The following is an 18475-nucleotide window of genomic DNA, read 5'->3' on the forward strand; positions in this document are numbered from 1 at the left end:
TCATGCGGAGGAGTCGGTTGGCTTGAGGTGTGTTTTACTTACTATAATGTTACGGGGATATATACTTTTCTTGAACGTCTAAGATAATATTTCGCATAACTTTACCGATCCTTTACTGACTTACCTAATTAATTCTAGAGTGGAGCCAAAATAGTTTACTCCATGAAAAGTTTTTGGAAACGTGCCAAAAATGTTAGCAAACAGGTGTTAGACAGGGGGGTTGTTTGGCAAGGTACCTGGGAAAAATCGCAGCCCATGTACAGTATGCCTACCATGATATTTAAGTAGGGGTAAACACTGCAGAACTTGTAAACTGATGTACGTATAGTACACGCTGTTCATTGTTAGGCAGTCTCGAAACGGGGCTTTGCCGAACGTAGTTTGTTTCATAATATTGACAGTTTTGTTAGTTCAACTTTTTAAAGATTGTAAGAAAGATTAAATCTCTTTTCATTTTATCACATAATATAGCAACTCTCACTTGTCATTTTCAAATTTTCATCAGTTTCGTGACAATTTAAATTCAAAAAGTTGTCAGTATTTTTAATCCTCTACTGCGAATTTTTTATCGCCAGACACGCAAAAATACTAAAATTTTCCGGGGCCTTTGCCCCTGGACCCCACACAAGGGGGTTCCACCCCTTGACCCCACCGGGGCCCTAAGGCGGGCCCCTGGACCCCACGCCATTATGCTCGCACGCAACAGGGGTTGGTGGGAAATCGGCTGTTGACAAGAAGGAAAAATTATCGTATAATTATTGAAATATCACGATAATCTTTGAACTATTTATCGTGACGTTAAAAAGCAAATATCGCCCAACCCTAGTGGGGTGGGTGTATTACCATTACGTTTCTGGAAAATTTTGTCGAGTAGCCTACACGTCATTATCATACCGGGGTTGAGCTATACAACAGCTTGAAGGTTCTCTGCTTGAAACAATGCAATACAATGTGGAGAAATAAACTGAAACTGTATCGCAAATTAGCTTGCATTAAAATTTTCACCGAATAGTTACTTATATCTCTAACCACATGGCAGCCTAACACACTAAGTCAATGGGAAAATCAAGCCTAAACCGTCTGTTTATTCGTTGAATTTGTGTCGCAGTTAGCTTCAGAGATCAATGTTACGGTCGATGTTCTCTCTTTAACATACATATGTGGCATATAGCTTAACTATTGTTTTGATTAAATTCTGGTGTGTCAATATGGGTTTTCTGAAGTTCTTGGGGCATATATTTAATGCAATGGCTGATTCAGTTCTTAATTCATAGTTACGTACCACTCGTTGAACAAGGCTCATAATGTATAGGCCCAGGTAAAGGCTGCTTTTATCGAACTTTCGAGTAGCGGAGTTTCACAATTGTTCATAAGAGACCCAAGAAATTTTATTTGTGAGGTTTGATAATGTGGAAGATTTGCAAGAATTATATAAAGTACTGAATCTTGGACATTTGGTAGTGGCGGATTTGAGTGTATAAGTCACTTTGCAACATAAACTACCGCTCTATTGACTGTCAAAACTGCAAATCCGGTCACTTGGCCAAGTTTGCTCATTGTTTGTGAAGAATAACCAGCCTTAAGTGTTGTCAGGACACTGTGCTCATTACTCCGGCTGGCAACCAGATTGTGTGCATTCAACCATGGGACCAATATGCACATGCATAATGAGCAAGGGGTGCGAGATTTCCGCCGGCCCGAAACCGGCGGTTAAATTTGCGAGGCTTCCCTAATAGATCTGTGCAGATCAGCCACAGAGTTAAGTTTCTTGCCAAACCAGCCTTATTTGGTGCCTAATTAATATAAGCATTTATAGTTTTCAGTAACTTCCCATCTAATAAACTAGGCTATTAATATTCTTTATTTATATTGGAATTATTATAACAAGACTCAATTTAATAGTGAGCATTTAAATAACGTTTTTTTTATTCTTTGCAATATGCGAGAAATTCTCTCAAACTTACCTATAACAGTGATGGTGAAATAACATTCATCAGTATTTTCGGACGAATCTTCACAAGAACAAGTCACTGTTGTTCCTCCCACTGGAAATTTCCTTTGGCTTGTTGCATTACAATCAGCTTGAATGTCTGTGTCAATGTTGTCAGAGCATGATGCCACAAAATCAACTCTAGCAATGGTTCCTTTTTGCAGATTTGCATCAGTGTCTATATCATTTGGACAGCTAGCCTTAGGGTGAGTCACATCTTTAAAATATAAAAGCAGATAAGAAAGATATTTAGCAAATTTACACAGACATGCTTCCACTGTAGATTTAACTTATGAAAGCTTTCATATGACCTAGGTCATATGAGGGACACTGCTCATTGTCCAACGCTAAATATTCTACAAATTGACGGTTACAAATGCTATAATAAGTCGTCTAAAACATGTTGACAATCAATCCAGCTGCAGGATATAAGATATATAAGGAATATAAGAACATCTCTCAAACTAACCTTTAACTGTGACTTTGAAAGAACATTCTTCAGTATATTGAGACAAATCTTCACAAGAACAAGTCACTATCGTTTCTCCAACTGGAAAGTCACTTCCGCTGATTGCAGTACAATCAGCTTCAATGTCTGTGTCAATGTTGTCAGAACATGATGTCACAAATTCAACTCTTGCAGTGGTTCCTTCTTGCAGCCTTGCATCAGTATCTATATCATTTGGACAGCTAACCGTAGGATGAGTCACATTTTCAAATTATAAAAGCAGATAAGAAATCTTCTCATGCAAATGTAGTCAGACAAGCTTCCACTGTAGATTTAACTTACCTGTATGAAAGATCATAAGAAGGGACACTGCTCATTGTCCAACGATAAATGTTCTACAAATTGATGGTCGCAAACGCTAGATATAGTCTGTTTTCTAAAACATGTGTAAAAGTAAGTTGGCCTGATGTTTCGATCCTAGCAGGAGCTTCTTCAGAGGTTGGATGACAAGTAACAGTCACACAAGGTACACACACATTCACATAATACAGACAGGTTAATGAGCATAGAACACAAAGAGATAGATGTAAGGGGATTAGTAGACAAGGGATGGAGTAAAGAAAGAAACCAACAGGGGAAGAGACGGGGTAGGAGATACACAGTTGATTTAAAAAGAGAGAATAAAGAGAAGGGGGTAGGGAAGTAGAGAAGGACAAAAACAGCAAAGTGTGGAGAAAAAAGGGTGGAAGAAAGCTATGAGAAGAGGACTGATAGCTAGGTGAGATGGAGGGGAGGGGGTAGGAGAACAAGAAAAACATTCAGGAAGGACTGTTGAGCCCATGAGGTTGAATGGTACGATGACGTTGCATCCACAGCCTCTCTCTGCTGATTCGTACTAGGTTAGGGTGGCTACCTAAGGATTCAATCCCCTGTAAGGACATGTAATTAAAGGTATGGTTGGGAAGGCCTGTTAAAGTGTTATCCAACTAGGGTCTCAGTCTTCGATCATGGTGTTAACAGTGGATCTGTGACCATATAATCGCTTCTTGAGGGTGGTTTTGGTTCGCCAACATACTGGATGCCACAAACTCTACAAGAGATCAGACTATAACATTAGTGGTTGTGCAAGTGATGTCACCCTTATCTTTGTCTGTGAGTTGCATGCTGTGGCTGGTAATGGCATTGGACTCAGCAATGTGGTGGCCGCAGACGATGCATTTAAAACTATGATCACATTCGAAACCATGCTGAATGGGAGTGTAGGATGGGAGAGAAGTTAGAGGTGGAACAGTAGCACGCACAAGAAGGTCTCTTAGGTTGTGTGGAGGTCTGTAGGCGATGGTGTGTTTCATGAATGGCTATCTGGAGTCTATCTGAAGTGAGGAGAATAATGTGGTTGTTAGTGGTGATTTGCTGAAAAGGAGGAAGATTTGGGTGGAAAGTAACAACCGGAGGGAGCTTGTACATTCTCCCTCCGAGATTTCGACGTCGTCAAAATCTCGTCCCTTTTTGTCCTTCACTGCCAATGTAGATGATCTGGATAGGGAGTGGATTCTCTGGATGGCTTGATGCACCCTTCTGGCATTATGGCCCCTACCAGTTTGGTGTTTTCCCAATTTTAAAAGAACCTGTATGACAAATGAAAGAGGAGTTGTCAGAGCAATTGCGACAAAGACGAAGTGCTTGACTGTAGGCAATTCCAGACTTACATTGACGGGGATGGCAGCTAGAAGAATGGAGATACTGGTGTGTGTCTGTGGGCTTGGTGTATAATTCAGTAGAGAGAGAACCATGTCCCTTGTGAACAGTCACATCAAGGAAGTTAACCTGTTGGTGAGAGTAATTAGAGGTGAATTTAATGGTGCTGTGGAAGGAATTGATGTGATTCATGAAGGTGAGCAGGCTATCTTCATCAGTGGTCAGGACGAAGAAGATCTCATCAATATAGCACCACCAGATAAGAGGACAGCCGTGGCTGCACAGAGCATGGGTTCTTCAAGGCTAGACATAAACAGGCAAGCAAAGGAAGAAAGGAAGAACCATCCTGGTACTCATGGCATGTCTATGAACATGAAATTGTTTTTGGTGAGAATCTGTTGCATGAGAACTTTGATGTCAGATGGGTTGACAAGGGTGGACCTTCTTGGGCAGGGCTACACATGTAGCTGCGGTACCTTCAGCATGAGGGATGTTAGTGTAAAGAGAAGTGACGTCGAAAGTACCGATGATGGCTGTATTGGGGATTTGATTCATAATATCTTCAAGTTTTCTGAGGAAGTCTGGAGTGTCATGGATGTAAGAATTAATCTGAGGAACAGGAAGTTTGTTGAAGTGGCATTCTAGACACGGTAGAATGTGGTGCATAGGTTGTGGGGAGACAGGTAAGTGGGGAAGGAAGTAAATAAGGATATCTTCTTGGTGGGGGCCGAAGGCATATAGATAAGCCCTACAGTAGTCTAGATATTAGCCCTAGCATAGATATTTCCCTTAGCCTAGACATCAGTCCTAGCATAGAGATTAGCCTTAGCCTAGAGAATATCCATAGCATAGATATTAGCCCTAGGCGAGAAATTTTCCATAGCATAGATGTTAGCCCTAGCGTAGATATCAGGAAGGAAACCTTAAAGTGGATTATTTAATAGCCTATCCATGATTCTATATTTAAACATCCGATTAAACTTGTTGTACTGAAAAATCATTCAGAAAAATACACATCCGCTCTTGTGTCAACACTAATGATAATCTCAACACCTTTCTTTAATAAGAACTGAGGGAGAGGAAGTAAAGCATCCATACAGTCAACTGAAATTAAAATAAACACAGGATTTCCATCAATACCACCCTGCAGCAAGTGTAACGAGAATGTAGTACTTTCCTGAATGAAGAGAATGTAGTACCTGCAGGAGGTACCCTGGAGGTGTACCTGAGAATGTAGTACCTGGGAGGTTTTTTCAACAAGATACTTCATTGATGCAGTAAGCATCACTATAAACATAATGAAGACTACATTTTGTTATATGTTTCAGAGCTGGTAAATGCTCTAATAGGTTTACACAAGTAGACACAAGTTTTAGTTCATTAACAACAAGATAACAACTTTGCTGTTCACAAATAAAGTCATACATTAATTAAGCTTTGGTCAGTGTCATAGATCCATTCCAATTTACTTTGAATCACTTTTGTGTTTGCATGGGAGCATATAGAAGATATTTTTTGGTTAAGGAAGTAGAACATCACATGTGTAGGTTAGATCTGTGCAGATCAGCCAGAGACTTTAGCTCCTTGCCAAACTAGCCTAAAATAATTCTGGTGCTTAATTAATAAAAGCATTAGTCAGTGATAGTGTTCAATAAGTTGTCATCGAGGCCTTTAATGTTCATTATTTAAATTAGAACTAAACTATCAAAACAAGACTCAATTAAAATAACATTTTTGGGGATAAATTCTTTGCAAAATGTAAGAAATTATCTCAAACTAACCTTTAACTGTGACATTGAAAGAACATTCGTCAGTATTTTCAGAAACATCTTGACAAGAACAAGTCACTATCGTTACACCAACTGGAAAGTCACTTCCGCTTGTTGCATTACAATCTGCTTGAATGTCTGTGTCGATGTTGTCAGAACATGATGCCACAAAGTCAACTATTGCAGTGGTTCCTCCTTGCAGACTTGCATTAATAGTTATATGTTCTTGGCAATTAGCCATAGGGGGAGTCACATCTTCAAAATATAAAAGCAGATAAAAGACTCTCTAGCAATTCTACTCAGACATGGTTCCACTGTAGATTTAACTTATAAAAAGTTAATTAGAAGATGGTACACAGCTCATTGTACAACTCTAAATATTCTACAAATTGATTGTCACAAACGCTATAGTAAGTCATCTAAAACAGGTTGACAATATATACAGCTGCAGTATATATAAGGAAACATAAGACAGTCTCTCAAACTAACCTTTAACTGTGATATTGAAAGAACATTCTTCAGTATTTTGAGACAAATCTTGACAAACACAAGTCACTATCGTTACACCAACTGGAAAGTCACTTCCGCTTGTTGCATTACAATCAGCTTTAATGTCGGTGTCGACGTTTTCAGAACATGATGCCACAAAATCAACTCTTGCAGTGGTTCCATTTTGCAGACTTGCATCAGTATCTATATCATTTGGACAGCTAGCCGTAGGATGAGTCACATCTTCATATTATAAAAGCAGACAAGAAAGGTTAACTAGCAATTGTACTCAGATGTAATAGTATTGTAGATTTAACTGTTGGAAGGTGCTAAGAAAAAAACTTGCTCATTGTCTAACTATAAATTTGCAACAAAATGATGGTCACAAAAGCTACAGTATGTCGTCTTAAAGATGTTGCCAATAAATGTAGTTGCAAGTGTTAGCCACATATCATAAAATCTACCAGTACTTTTGTTTTTCAAGCCAGAAGAATGTCTCAAACTGGTTAACACTTGTCTTTACAACTTTCATCCAAGGAAGTAAATCATCATGGGTATATGTATAGGTGACAGCTTTGTTGTTCATCAATAAAGTTAAACATTAATATAGCTTTGGTCAGTCTGAATTATCATAAAAGGCCCATTTTGATACTTTTCTGTGTTTGAAAGGGAGCAAAAGGAGAGATTTTTGGTCAAGGAAGTGAAAGAGTGGCATAAGAAGGTACTTTTGAGTGGGGGGACTGAAGACTGATGGCCGGCCTGGTGGAGGGGATAAACGGGAGGGGGTGTCCCCCTCCCCTTTGGAATTTGTTTGCATTTCCAGGTGGCCTCAGATGCAATTTGGTGCAATATAGCACACTTCAACACCCACTTTATCTTGTAAATAATTTTCACCTGGCCTTAATTAGATGCATTTTGGTGCTCCAAATGAGATTTTTTATTCTCCCGGTTCCTACGTCCTTGAAGTAAGATCTGTGCAGATCAGCCACTGAGTTAAGCTTCTTGGCAAACTACTGCAGCCAACCAATTTGGTGCTTGATCGATTTTAAGCAATTTGTCTGTGATAGAGTTCAGTAACTACCCATTGAATGAATTAACTGGGCTTTTAATGTTTTTATTTATAATGGAATTAAACTATCAAAACAAGACTTCAACAGCTAGCATTTTTTTCAAAATTCTTCACAAGTATGTAAGAAATTCTCTCGAACTAACCTTTGACTGTGACGGTGAAAGAACATTCGTCAGTTATATTTTGAGACAAATCTTCACAAGAACAAGTCACTGTCATTACTCCCACTGGAAATTCACTTCCGCTTGTTGCATTACAATCAGCTTGAATGTCTGTGTCATTGTTATCAGAACATGATGCCACAAAATCAACTCTTGCAGTGGTTCCTCCTTGAAGACTTGCATCAGTAGTTATATTTTCTTGACAACTAGCTAAAGGAGCAGTCACATCTTCAAATGATAAAAGCAGACAAGAAAGATTAACTAGCAAATGTATTCAGATGTGAGTCTAACTATTTGAAAGCCATAAAAAGGGAAACAGCTCATTGTCCAATGCAAATTCAACAAATTTATGGTCATGAAAGCATATTGTCTAAAACATGCTGGCAATAAATGCGCTCTGCAAGTGAATGTCACCCACATATCGCAAAATCTACTACTAATGATTTTTTGTTTGTAATTAGCCAAAAGAACGTCCAAAACTGGTTTACACAGGTCTGTGTTCATATTGCACAAGTTTCAGTCAAGGAAGTACAACATCACTGGTGAACTGTAGGTAACAACTGCAATTAGTTCAGAAACAGGGTGAAACATTAAAATAGCTTTAGTTTAGTATAGTAGAAAAAAAAGGAACAGGAGGGACACTCAAGTCCCCATCAAGGACCCTATATATATAGGAGAGGGGGGAAAAAACTGAAGACACAAACTGTCAGACCCGACTACAATGATTAAAGGCATTCTCTCAGCTAGGAAATTTTAGAGGGCGGGCCAATTTCATAGGTTTCGCTGGTACATTGTTACTTACGTGATACAGTATTTGTAATATACTGCCACTGTACAGTGTAAATCCTGTTTGTAAATACACGTAATGTACAGTATAGTGCAGTTTCATGCAGTGTAGCATAACACATGTAATGCGCATATTGCGGTTGCCTCGCCGCGCTGTTGAGGTGGATTCCACCTCAACAGGTTGGCACAGGTTGCTTTATTGTGGGTCCCGATGCCAAAAGCAGTGAGCGAAAAGGGACAGAGAATTGCAGGCATGAAAAGTGTACTTGAGCTGGTGATACGTACGTGGACTGGGTCTCCAAAAACGATCTACTGGAACAGAGATCAGGGATCGACAAAATGACCAATGCTACCTTCGCGGAGCATTTACTGGCATGGCAGATCATATATACGAGAAGGTAGGCAGCAAATTATACTAACAACTAACGTTATATATTTACTATTTAGGCTGCAGTATACTGTTTTCCGGCCGAAGTGTTTGGTCTACTGTAGGCTTCTTTGTTATATTGTTCAATAGATCATGCTAGCTAGGCCTACTTAGGAGTAGCGCTAGGCCGACAAACTAAGGCAACTAATACACCGAGAGGCATACAGTAGGCTAGTACAGTAGTAGTATAATTGCGAAGTTTGGAACACTGCGAAGTTCGGACACTCCTAAGAAATACACGATTTCACCATGACAACCTACAAAATGAGCCAATTGCACGAAAAACTACAAAGCTGCAGTTATTTTCTCTCCAAAATGACCCAACCATATCAAGTATAGCAGTGCAAAGCTGCAGGAGGAACTGTAGCCTAGCCTAGGCCAAATATTTCTTGAAGTGTTATTTATATGATTTTCTATTTATATTCGCCTAGTAAGCATTATCAGTATGGAAGTCTGCGGTAATATATATGTGTTTGGTGAATGATTCGGTAGCTTTGCAAATATGAATAGGCCTTCAAAGCCTGCATCAGTGTAATATGGACATGGATTTGGTAGGGATATCTCCCTACAAGAAAATAAAACTCGAAAGAAATGCAACTTCTCATGAGCGGAGCAATATAGGAAAAGTAGGACTACTGTAGCCTAGCTCCAGATTTATGAAATGATGCACAAATGATGCAGGGCCTACTGTACCTCAATTTGGTGGTAAAGTTTCCTGTCAAGAGCATTTTTTGATCTGGCCATATATATTTATAACTGTAAATCTAGTCTGCAGTGAGGTACTGTAAGTGAGGGACAGGGGCCTATACTCAATAAAGTACAGTAACTGTTTTCATATCCTACTCTAGTTTACCAGCACAAATAGAGTTCCTTGCAACAAATAAATTAGTCTGACAACTTGAAAATTTACTGCATATTTGCATGCATGGTCATTCTCAGTTATAGACTACTAATTTGTGTAGCCATTTCATTTTTTTTTTTTTTTTGTCTGAGCATGGGTTCTCAAGTGGTGAAATAACCAAATCTGCTGAGCAACTCCAAGTCCAAGATGAATTAAGTTACTAAGGCATTGGGTTCTTTTTACTTTTTTAAGTCTAATATGCATCTATGGGCTACTGTAGGGTATATACTTTGCTTCACTTGCTTGTCAATCCGCATAGCCACTTTAGCTGTGGATGATTCTTCAGTTGCAAAGAAAAATATGTACGCATAAATTTTAACTCTTTCTAACCCAAATTAGACTACTCCCAACTTGGTAGTAACTTATAAAAACGGTAGCGGCTACAGTACCTCTTTTCCTGAGGCCGTTGAGTCCATCTTACAATAATTGATAATTTCATCATGATATAGACATTAATGACATTTGCCAAAATATATTTAACAACATCATAGGCTTCATACTGTAGCTCTACATAATCTGATCATGCAGTTCTAAAAATTATACAAAATGAAAGTGATATACTGTAACTACTGATTTGTGAGAGAACTAGAATGGTCACCCATAATATACCATATCATGTTTCAATGATATCTTTAAACAAGTGCTTCATTGTTCAGGGCACACCTGTAGAATATTCCTTAATGTTTAGCCTTGAAATAAGCAAAGCCAGCTCTATATTTTTGAAAGCAATTATGCATCCCTGAACATGAATTTGGTGACATATTAGTAATGAACAAGCCTACTGGGACATTGCCATTGTAACATCAAACATCATGACATATAGTGTGTGTAAGGTATTGGTAGATACAGTAAGTTATAGGTGCACAGTATACTACTAACATAGAAATAAACTAGAGCACCAATGGCGCAGAAGCTCATACCTTTTCGAGCTGAAAAATGCAGGGCCCACAAAACCAATTTTGGGCCCATGAGGGATACCCTCCCCCCTCCGTTAGCAGAATCCTGGCCACACCACTGGCTATAATTCCTATTTTCCCCCTTTAAATCCTATTTTACCCACTCTCTCAAACAATACCATGCACTGACCTATCCTATTAAACTTTCTCCCCTCTACCTTAGCAGACATAACTTCACAAGCACTCCCTACAAGACATAACTTCACAAGCTGCCTACATACCTCAGGCTCAAAGACTTCTAAGAATCGGCAAGTGCTGATTGGCTATAGGGCTCTCATGCTTACAGTTCAACAGTTAAACACAACTCCCAGTCCTGCTTTAATTCCACTAACAGCCTCTGCAGAGCTTAACCACAAATGTAAACAAACACTGCAGACACTGGGAGACAAATTAAACGAGCTTTGGCAAAAAGTGAAGGCTCAGATTTTTTTTAAACAATGGGGATTAATTGTAATTAATTAACTTTTGACCAAAATTTTTTAGGCATCACCTTATTCATACACAATCCCACAATCATCAGTTCAACTTTGAATATGATCCATCAAAATCTTGAGGAGATTGAGATATTTATAAATATTACAAAGAATGACCCCCGATGACCCCCTAAATGACATTTGACCTCAATTTTCTGAACACCCCTCGTAACTCTCATCCCGAGGAACATTGTGACCAAGTTGCATTATAATTGGCCATACACTGTACGAACAGGAGTAATTTGAAAATATAGGGCCGCGGCCCGGGCCACAAAAGACCCCTAGTTGATCTTTGATCTCAAATTCATTAACACCCTGAAGGTAGAACTACCATAGTACTATCGAGACAAACCCTCAACATTGTACCATGGAATCTGTAGGAGAAGAAGCATTTTGCGTATTTCCACAAAATGGCCCATTACGGCCCACAGGTGACCTTTGACCCCAAATTTTGGACCATCTCTGATGGCCCTATACCCAATGGTCCTTGTGTCCAAGTTTCATGAAATTCCATCAAACACTGTGCGAGTGGGAGCGGTTTTACCAATTGTTGACGGATAGAGTGATAGAGTGATAGAATGATAGAAGCCGCACTGTAACAATAGCTCACACCTGCATGCTGGTTTGAGCTAAAAATGCAATAGAAATGTTGCACATCACTAGTTAAGGTTTGCACTACATTAGTAAATGAACCATTCTTGAATCCTTGCAGAGTTGACACTATACTGTAAAAAGTAGATGTGATGAATTTACGCTGCCAATAGCAAAGTTCTGTAACTAGTAGTGTAATTACTGTTCTATGTTTGCAAAACTGATGTGAATTGTTGCATGACTATTTAGTGAAGGGCAAAATGTGGTATTCAGTAATTTATGTTGGAAGTTATATAATTCACTATGTCAGGGATGTGCTCACACTGGACGGCTGCGCCCAGCAGTTCTGAATGCCGCCCTGCACAAACAGTTTTTTTAACCGTTTTCGCCCAGCACTTTTTGATGATAATTTAACAGACCATGTAACCATGTAACCAAAATCTGGGAGAATTATACATGGCACAGAATAGGTAGAATAGCACCACCTAAGCCTACTTCATGTGCAAAATTTGTCCAGTTGGGGGGTACCCCACCCATGAGATCCCTCTCCCAGGGTGTGCATCACACTACTGCACAATCTGCCTGGAACTCAAATATTTCATGAGCACTTCCCTGCAATGTGTACAGTATGCATTCTGATATGTTATTAACTTTGCACATCCTGGTATATTTGTCTTTTTCAGTTGAAGGTGTGTGCCCAATTAAGAAACTCGAGAGTTTGGTATCCAAACTGATCCACCAGAAAAGATAACACCAATTCCTCAACAAAAGGCTATGCCCAGCAGAGGCTGATGCAGCAAGGCACTCGATCCAGCAGCTGTACCCCAGGGGAGACTGGTAATTTTTTGATGTACATACTGTAACCATTCCATGCTGTAACCAAGTCGACATTCAACTAGGTCTGCAGTCTACTACTGTAGGACTGTATATGACTTACCAGATTTAGGACATTGGACACATTTATTCATTAATTGTATTATGTAATATTAATGACATAGCCATATAGTGCTATTAATATGGTGCTAATACAGCCACTGGAGGACTGTAAAATTTGTGAGGGACCCAAAAATGTTCAAACTCCACAAGTTAATGATAACAGTAGTATTTTTCCGTATCTCTGAAAAATAAAGACATTTACCAATCTGTTTGAAGCAGTTTGTGTTCAAAAATTGCACATCCATTCTTTTCTTATGTTTCTTGTTATGTTTCATGATGATGTGGCATCATTTCAGGCGCGTATCCATGATTTTCAAACCCGGGGGGCGCGAATTACTATCTAAGCGGAGCGCCACCATCGGTTGGCGCGCAGCGTACAAGAAAATTTCTGTTTTAGATACCCCCCAGATCACCGGAAACGGCACTTCTCAGGCTTGAAATGACCAACCAGATGTACACTTTTTGCCTGAGAACCAAGTATTTCCTAATAGTTTTTTCCCATCCATAACCTTTTTGAAGATTGTCAACCCGGCACACATCATGTTCGACCTGATCGCATCTCCTGTGGGTCTTTGCTTTTGTAGGTGATTCTACGTCGCGGCCCACAATACCCGTCAACCCCACTTTTCAAGGTTTTAAGCCCCGTATTTGTTTAGAATTTGAAAATTCACATTTCTCGTGAATAAACTCACTTGAAAACATACCCATAATGTTGTAAAAAATGTCATCTATGGACAACCAATATAGAAAAACTTCCTTCAACCCCTAACAGACCGGTCAAAATTCCACGAGTAGAGGGAAGTGTGATGCAGAACGTTGGTCAGAAATTTTCGAAAATTCAGACACAGTTAATTTATTGGTGCATGTACAAATAATAAAACCTCTTATAACGGCTATTATAAAACTTGGTTGAAGGAAATGAAAAAATAGCAGATATTTCCTTCAACCAAACACTACACACATAGGCGTAGGAGGGGCGGCGGCAGTGGCGGAGCTAGGGCTATTGGTCAGGAGGGGTGAGAATGGTCTGTAGGGGCGCTTTCGACACTATCTAAGCGGAGCGCCACCACTGGTTGGCGCGTAGCGTACAGAAATTTTTTGAGTAAAGATACTCCCTAGATTGCCGGAAATGACCCTTTCTGGGCCTGCAGATAAACGAAGAATAAGGTGTCATCGCCAAATTACACCAACAAAATGTGACAAATGTCAATAAGTAGATGAGAGCGCAATAAAAAATTCAATAATCTAGAATAAGTAAAAAGTGGTAAAGAGCTGAAAAAGGCGCCAGCAGTCCATTTGAGTCCGTCAGGGGGGGGGGCATCCGCCCCCTGACCGTATGGACGCTCCGCCACTGCGCGGTGGGGGTGCAGCCCCTAATTCGCCATTACTAATGTAAAAGAGATTTTTGACATAATTGGACCCCCATGTTTTTTATACATCTACATGAGACATGTCGTTGTTTACATTAGCATCCCGCGGTATACTGCGCAATTTTAACGGACCGTACGGTACATGATGGCATGCGATGTAATAACCGATGCTTGCTTATATGATATTGACATTAACACGTTGAACGCGTGCGAAGCGCGAACATTTTTGGTTATTTTTTCAGGCAGGTCGGACAGTTTTGAGGCTTTTCATCCTGGAACGCCATTTTCATGCTCACTGATATGATGTGATATCTGCTGTTTGCGTTACAAATTCGAACACGCGCGTAGCGAGGAATTTGCCAAGGGAGGGGTGAAGCCTGTAGGCAAACTATCTAAGCGTAGCGCCACCATATGTTGGCGCGAAGCGTACAAGAAAATTTTGGCCGAAAACGCCTCCCAGATCGCTGGAAATGGCACTACCCAGGACCATTTGTTAGCGCGAAGCGTACAAGCAAATTTTGGCCGAAAATGCCTCCCAGATCGCTGGAAATGACACTTCCTAGGCCTTGTAAGTTGCATCTAAGCACTTTCTATTTTGAAATTACTTAGCGATATCATTTAAAAAAAATGCTGAATGGGGGGGGGCGGGCGGTCGCCCCCATTCCAAAATGCGTCATGTTCCCCGACGACACGGTCGAGTTCGAGACCAGCCACAGTTGGTTTCATAGCACAATTCTACACACGCGTAATGATAGACCATATATAGTATATATATAGATCATTAGTGAGAGAGGAAAATGGAAACGTCAAAAAATGGAGTTGTCGGTGTAAGGGGTAGGGTGAGTCACACTTTTACGAAATCATTGATCCGTCACTGGCTACCCTTCAGCGCTGTAATGATGTCACTGTTTCTCTTTCTCTTCCCGGTGTCTTCGCGTTTTTCTTTTACTCCCTCCTTTTCTCCTTTTTCTCTTTCTTCTTTTTCTTTTCCCTTCCTTCCTCTCCTCCTCCTCTTTTTTCCCCTCTTTTTTTCCTTTTTTCTTCTCTTTTTTTTTTCTCTCCTCTTTTTCTTACCCGGGGGGCGCGCGCCCCCAATGCCCCCCCCTGGATACGCACCTGCATTTGTACATACTTGCACTGCTTAAAAATAGTTACTCTTCACTGCTATACTGTACAGTAGTTGTCATGTGATCAGGTTTTTTCATATCAGCAAAGACATTGACAGTTTTGGCAAATTTTGAGTGTGGGCTATATATCTAGTTTAACATGTTAGGGGCATCATTAAGGGGTCTACTTTCTCCCAGATTTGAAAAATAATTTTAGTTATTACAATGAGTGCAAGTTACAATCTCAGTGAATAAACAAACATAACATTTGTGCTGGCTCCAACCCAGTTTGGCTATGAGCCTGAATGTCTCTTTTGCAATTACAATCAAATGGTGAATTCCAGCGTGACTGATGGGACATTTGATAGAAAAGTTCAACAAAGAAAGTTACATTGTTGAGAAGTGGGAGGGGGCAGAAGGCTATAAATTGCAACATTCACTTGGGCAACCCCCAGTTGGTCCATCATTGAAGAACTGTTCACATAAGTGTGTTCCTTTTTTGATAGGGAGCACTTAGAGTAGCCCTGTGACTGATGGGACATTTGCGGACCACTGTTTTTAGGTACGTTTAGTTATCTTGTAAGCGCTATCTCAGAATGAAAAGAATGAGTTGGGTATATACCCCTCCTGGTAGCTACTTAATGTAGCTATATCAGAGCACCACCATTGAGAGAATATTGGCATTAACTATTTCACACAGTGGCATTTCCCTTGTGACTGATGGGACAGAAGCTCTGTGACTGATGGGACGCTATCTCCTCCAAAATTATAGCAAATTTTGTTTTGCAATAACTTCAGTTTGCATCCACATATGGTGCCAACTAGCATTAAACTTGGGTCATCTGGGCTCTAGCCACCCATAGTCATCATAGGGAGGGCCCACTCGAGTTGGCCCATGGGGGTGTATGGCCCACATTGGTTTGCCATATGAGCATCCCATAAAAGCAACTAGCATATGTAGAACAGACACAGGCCCATGGGAAAACCTGTTCCATTCCACACTTGCTGTCTCATGTAGCCCCATATGACTGAGTCATGGGTGTGTGATTTGTTGGGGCCTCACTGGCAAAGCTATTTGGGCCCATATTTGGTGAGGCATGTTGCCCATGTATGGGACTCATGTCATCCCACTTCTGTGTGTCCAGTACTGACAACTGGAAAAATGAAACACAATCCATACATGCATTTGAAACTTGCATTTTATTTATTAACAACAACAGAACGAGCTGAGCCTTGAAACATGCAAACATTGATAATGAACAGGATACTAATTATACAACATTGATGAAGTCATTTAAGTCACATGAGCTTTTGACAATATGCTCTAGCTTAACCCTGGGCAGCAAAAGTACCCAGATACTCTCAACTGTCGATTAGGGTCCAATCTTCCCATCATATAGTGAAAGTCTAATACAATTTTTTTGAGCCATGTTCTCCGTTTTCCCCAAAATACTAAAGTGGTCAATATCCCATGAGGAAAGAGCCAAAACTAACAAGCACAGGGGCATACTGTACATATACTATAAAAAGGATCCACCTGGCCTTACCTCAGCTCCGACCTCCTATGTACTTATGGCTTCTTAACAATGTTAATCGAACAATACTTCACTTCTCAGCATCTCCCTGTTTGAATAATAGACAACTTTCCCTAGAAAAAAAAAAAAGTGTCTATTCTACAAAACTTAAATATTATCCCCCGTAGGACCTCTTGCGAGGTCGAACAGGGGTAAATTCCTTTATTGTTACCAATGATTGGATTGGACCTTACATCATTGAATAGCTTAATGGTTCTGTGGGAAATAATTCACTTGAGAGACAGGCACTCCTGTGGTGATACTGCCAACCAGGAGTGTGTTTTACAGTGCTTCAGGTTCTTTTTCCCCCTGATAGACCCACCAGTTCCTTCAACTCGGCCTCATTGTTCTGTGATCCAAGAACATTGCATTCCTCAAATTTTGGACAGAAGGGCCTGTATGCAGTGATCCAGCTCTCTCCACAAACCTCTGTGCATGCCATGGCTGTAGATGATAATAGTGTTGTCATTCCTTTTTAGGAAATTAGGTATGAATGGAACGACACTTCTTGTACTAATACTTTTAGGCATTGCAAACTGTCCAATATAGGCTATACTATCTGAACCATGTACTGTGACTGATGGGACAGAAATGTCCAAAGATCTGACATGTATACCAATCTTGATTCAGGATAACCGTCACAGGTCAATGAACACTTCATCATGTCACCATCATGTCAGTGACACAAACTGCTTTCAATAACATGGTCTAACAAATTAATTTGAAGAAATATACTGTACCTGTATTCTGATTTGCGTTTTCGTTCACGTTCTCGGCGCTCTTGTTTCTGTTGTGAAGACATCTCCCGCTTCTTCTTGTGGGCCCACTGTTTGCGATACGTGATTGTGTTTTTTTGAATGCATCATATTTCCCCTCTGCTTTCAAACGTTCCCTCCTGTTTTGCTGTCTTTCAGCACTGGATTTCCCTATTGTGCATTACACCACACATGCAGCCTGAATCTGTGACTGATGGGACCAAAGTTTCAGGCTGTCTAGCAAATAACCCTATACACAATTGAAGAATCTCTGCTTATGCCAGATTAGGCCCGGAGTAGTACTAGATAGATAGACCCCCAACAACAGCTGAAATCATTCTGTTGGCTTATGACTAAAACAAATGTTAAAAAACTGTGACTGATGGGACATGTCCACACTCATTATTTCAAGAAATCACACAAAGACTTATATTCATATAGACACCTGTAACTTTGCAGAAGGTGAAAGGTCTCAAGGTGACTTCATACTCAGAACAAAGTTGGACATTTCTGGAATCATGCTAACTATTAAAGGGGCACTCTGAATTTTAGGAAATTTTGCTAATTTTTCGTTCCCTGCAGCACTTGACGGTTAAATGCATGCTGCAGTGAGGAGAAACACGTTATAAGCCAGGTGAAACCTGTTTTGGGTAGTTTCATGTATATCAAATATCTCCCTCAAATGACTACAACCTAAAGTTGATTTTTAGTGAAAAATGCATCAATTCCCTGGAATTCACCAAATGAATCATATCTTGGAAAATAATTTGTGCAGGTATGTCTTTGTGACACTTCTGTCCTCACACAATGCTATAAATAGTATTTTTTCCCTTTTCATTTCACATTACAGATGTACAGAGCATCCTTAGAGGAACAGTACAGCACAGCATAGCGTTATGGCATTGATGGACGTTTGCAAGCAGATATAAGGCTTGGAACTAGAAGTGTTTGTTCGATTGTTTCATTAGTGAACGTG

At 40.0% G+C, this 18475-nt stretch overlaps 1 protein-coding gene and 1 long non-coding RNA gene across 4 annotated transcripts in view; both read right to left on the reverse strand.

The window, feature by feature from the left end:
* Positions 1-18475, reverse strand: part of LOC139966828 (uncharacterized) — a 75121-nt gene that overhangs the window by 37469 nt on the left and 19177 nt on the right. The window contains exons 3-7 of one of the 3 annotated variants that reach the window (XM_071970215.1): positions 7607-7852; positions 6395-6637; positions 5918-6160; positions 2460-2702; positions 1965-2207 (exon numbers count right to left, since the gene is read on the reverse strand). In XM_071970215.1, the coding sequence (XP_071826316.1) occupies positions 1965-2207; positions 2460-2702; positions 5918-6160; positions 6395-6637; positions 7607-7852 (1218 nt within the window). The remainder of the gene's footprint in view (positions 1-1964; positions 2208-2459; positions 2703-5917; positions 6161-6394; positions 6638-7606; positions 7853-18475) is intronic. The other 2 variants (XM_071970216.1, XM_071970218.1) reach the window with 2 other exon arrangements.
* Positions 12391-18360, reverse strand: LOC139966837 (uncharacterized). Its single transcript, XR_011792775.1, has 2 exons — positions 17485-18360; positions 12391-17188 (listed from the first exon to the last, which is right to left on the reverse strand). It is a non-coding gene; the product is annotated as an uncharacterized lncRNA (long non-coding RNA).

The sequence above is a fragment of the Apostichopus japonicus genome, chromosome 4 (assembly GCF_037975245.1).
Source record: "Apostichopus japonicus isolate 1M-3 chromosome 4, ASM3797524v1, whole genome shotgun sequence".
Taxonomy (NCBI): Eukaryota; Metazoa; Echinodermata; class Holothuroidea; order Aspidochirotida; family Stichopodidae; genus Apostichopus; species Apostichopus japonicus.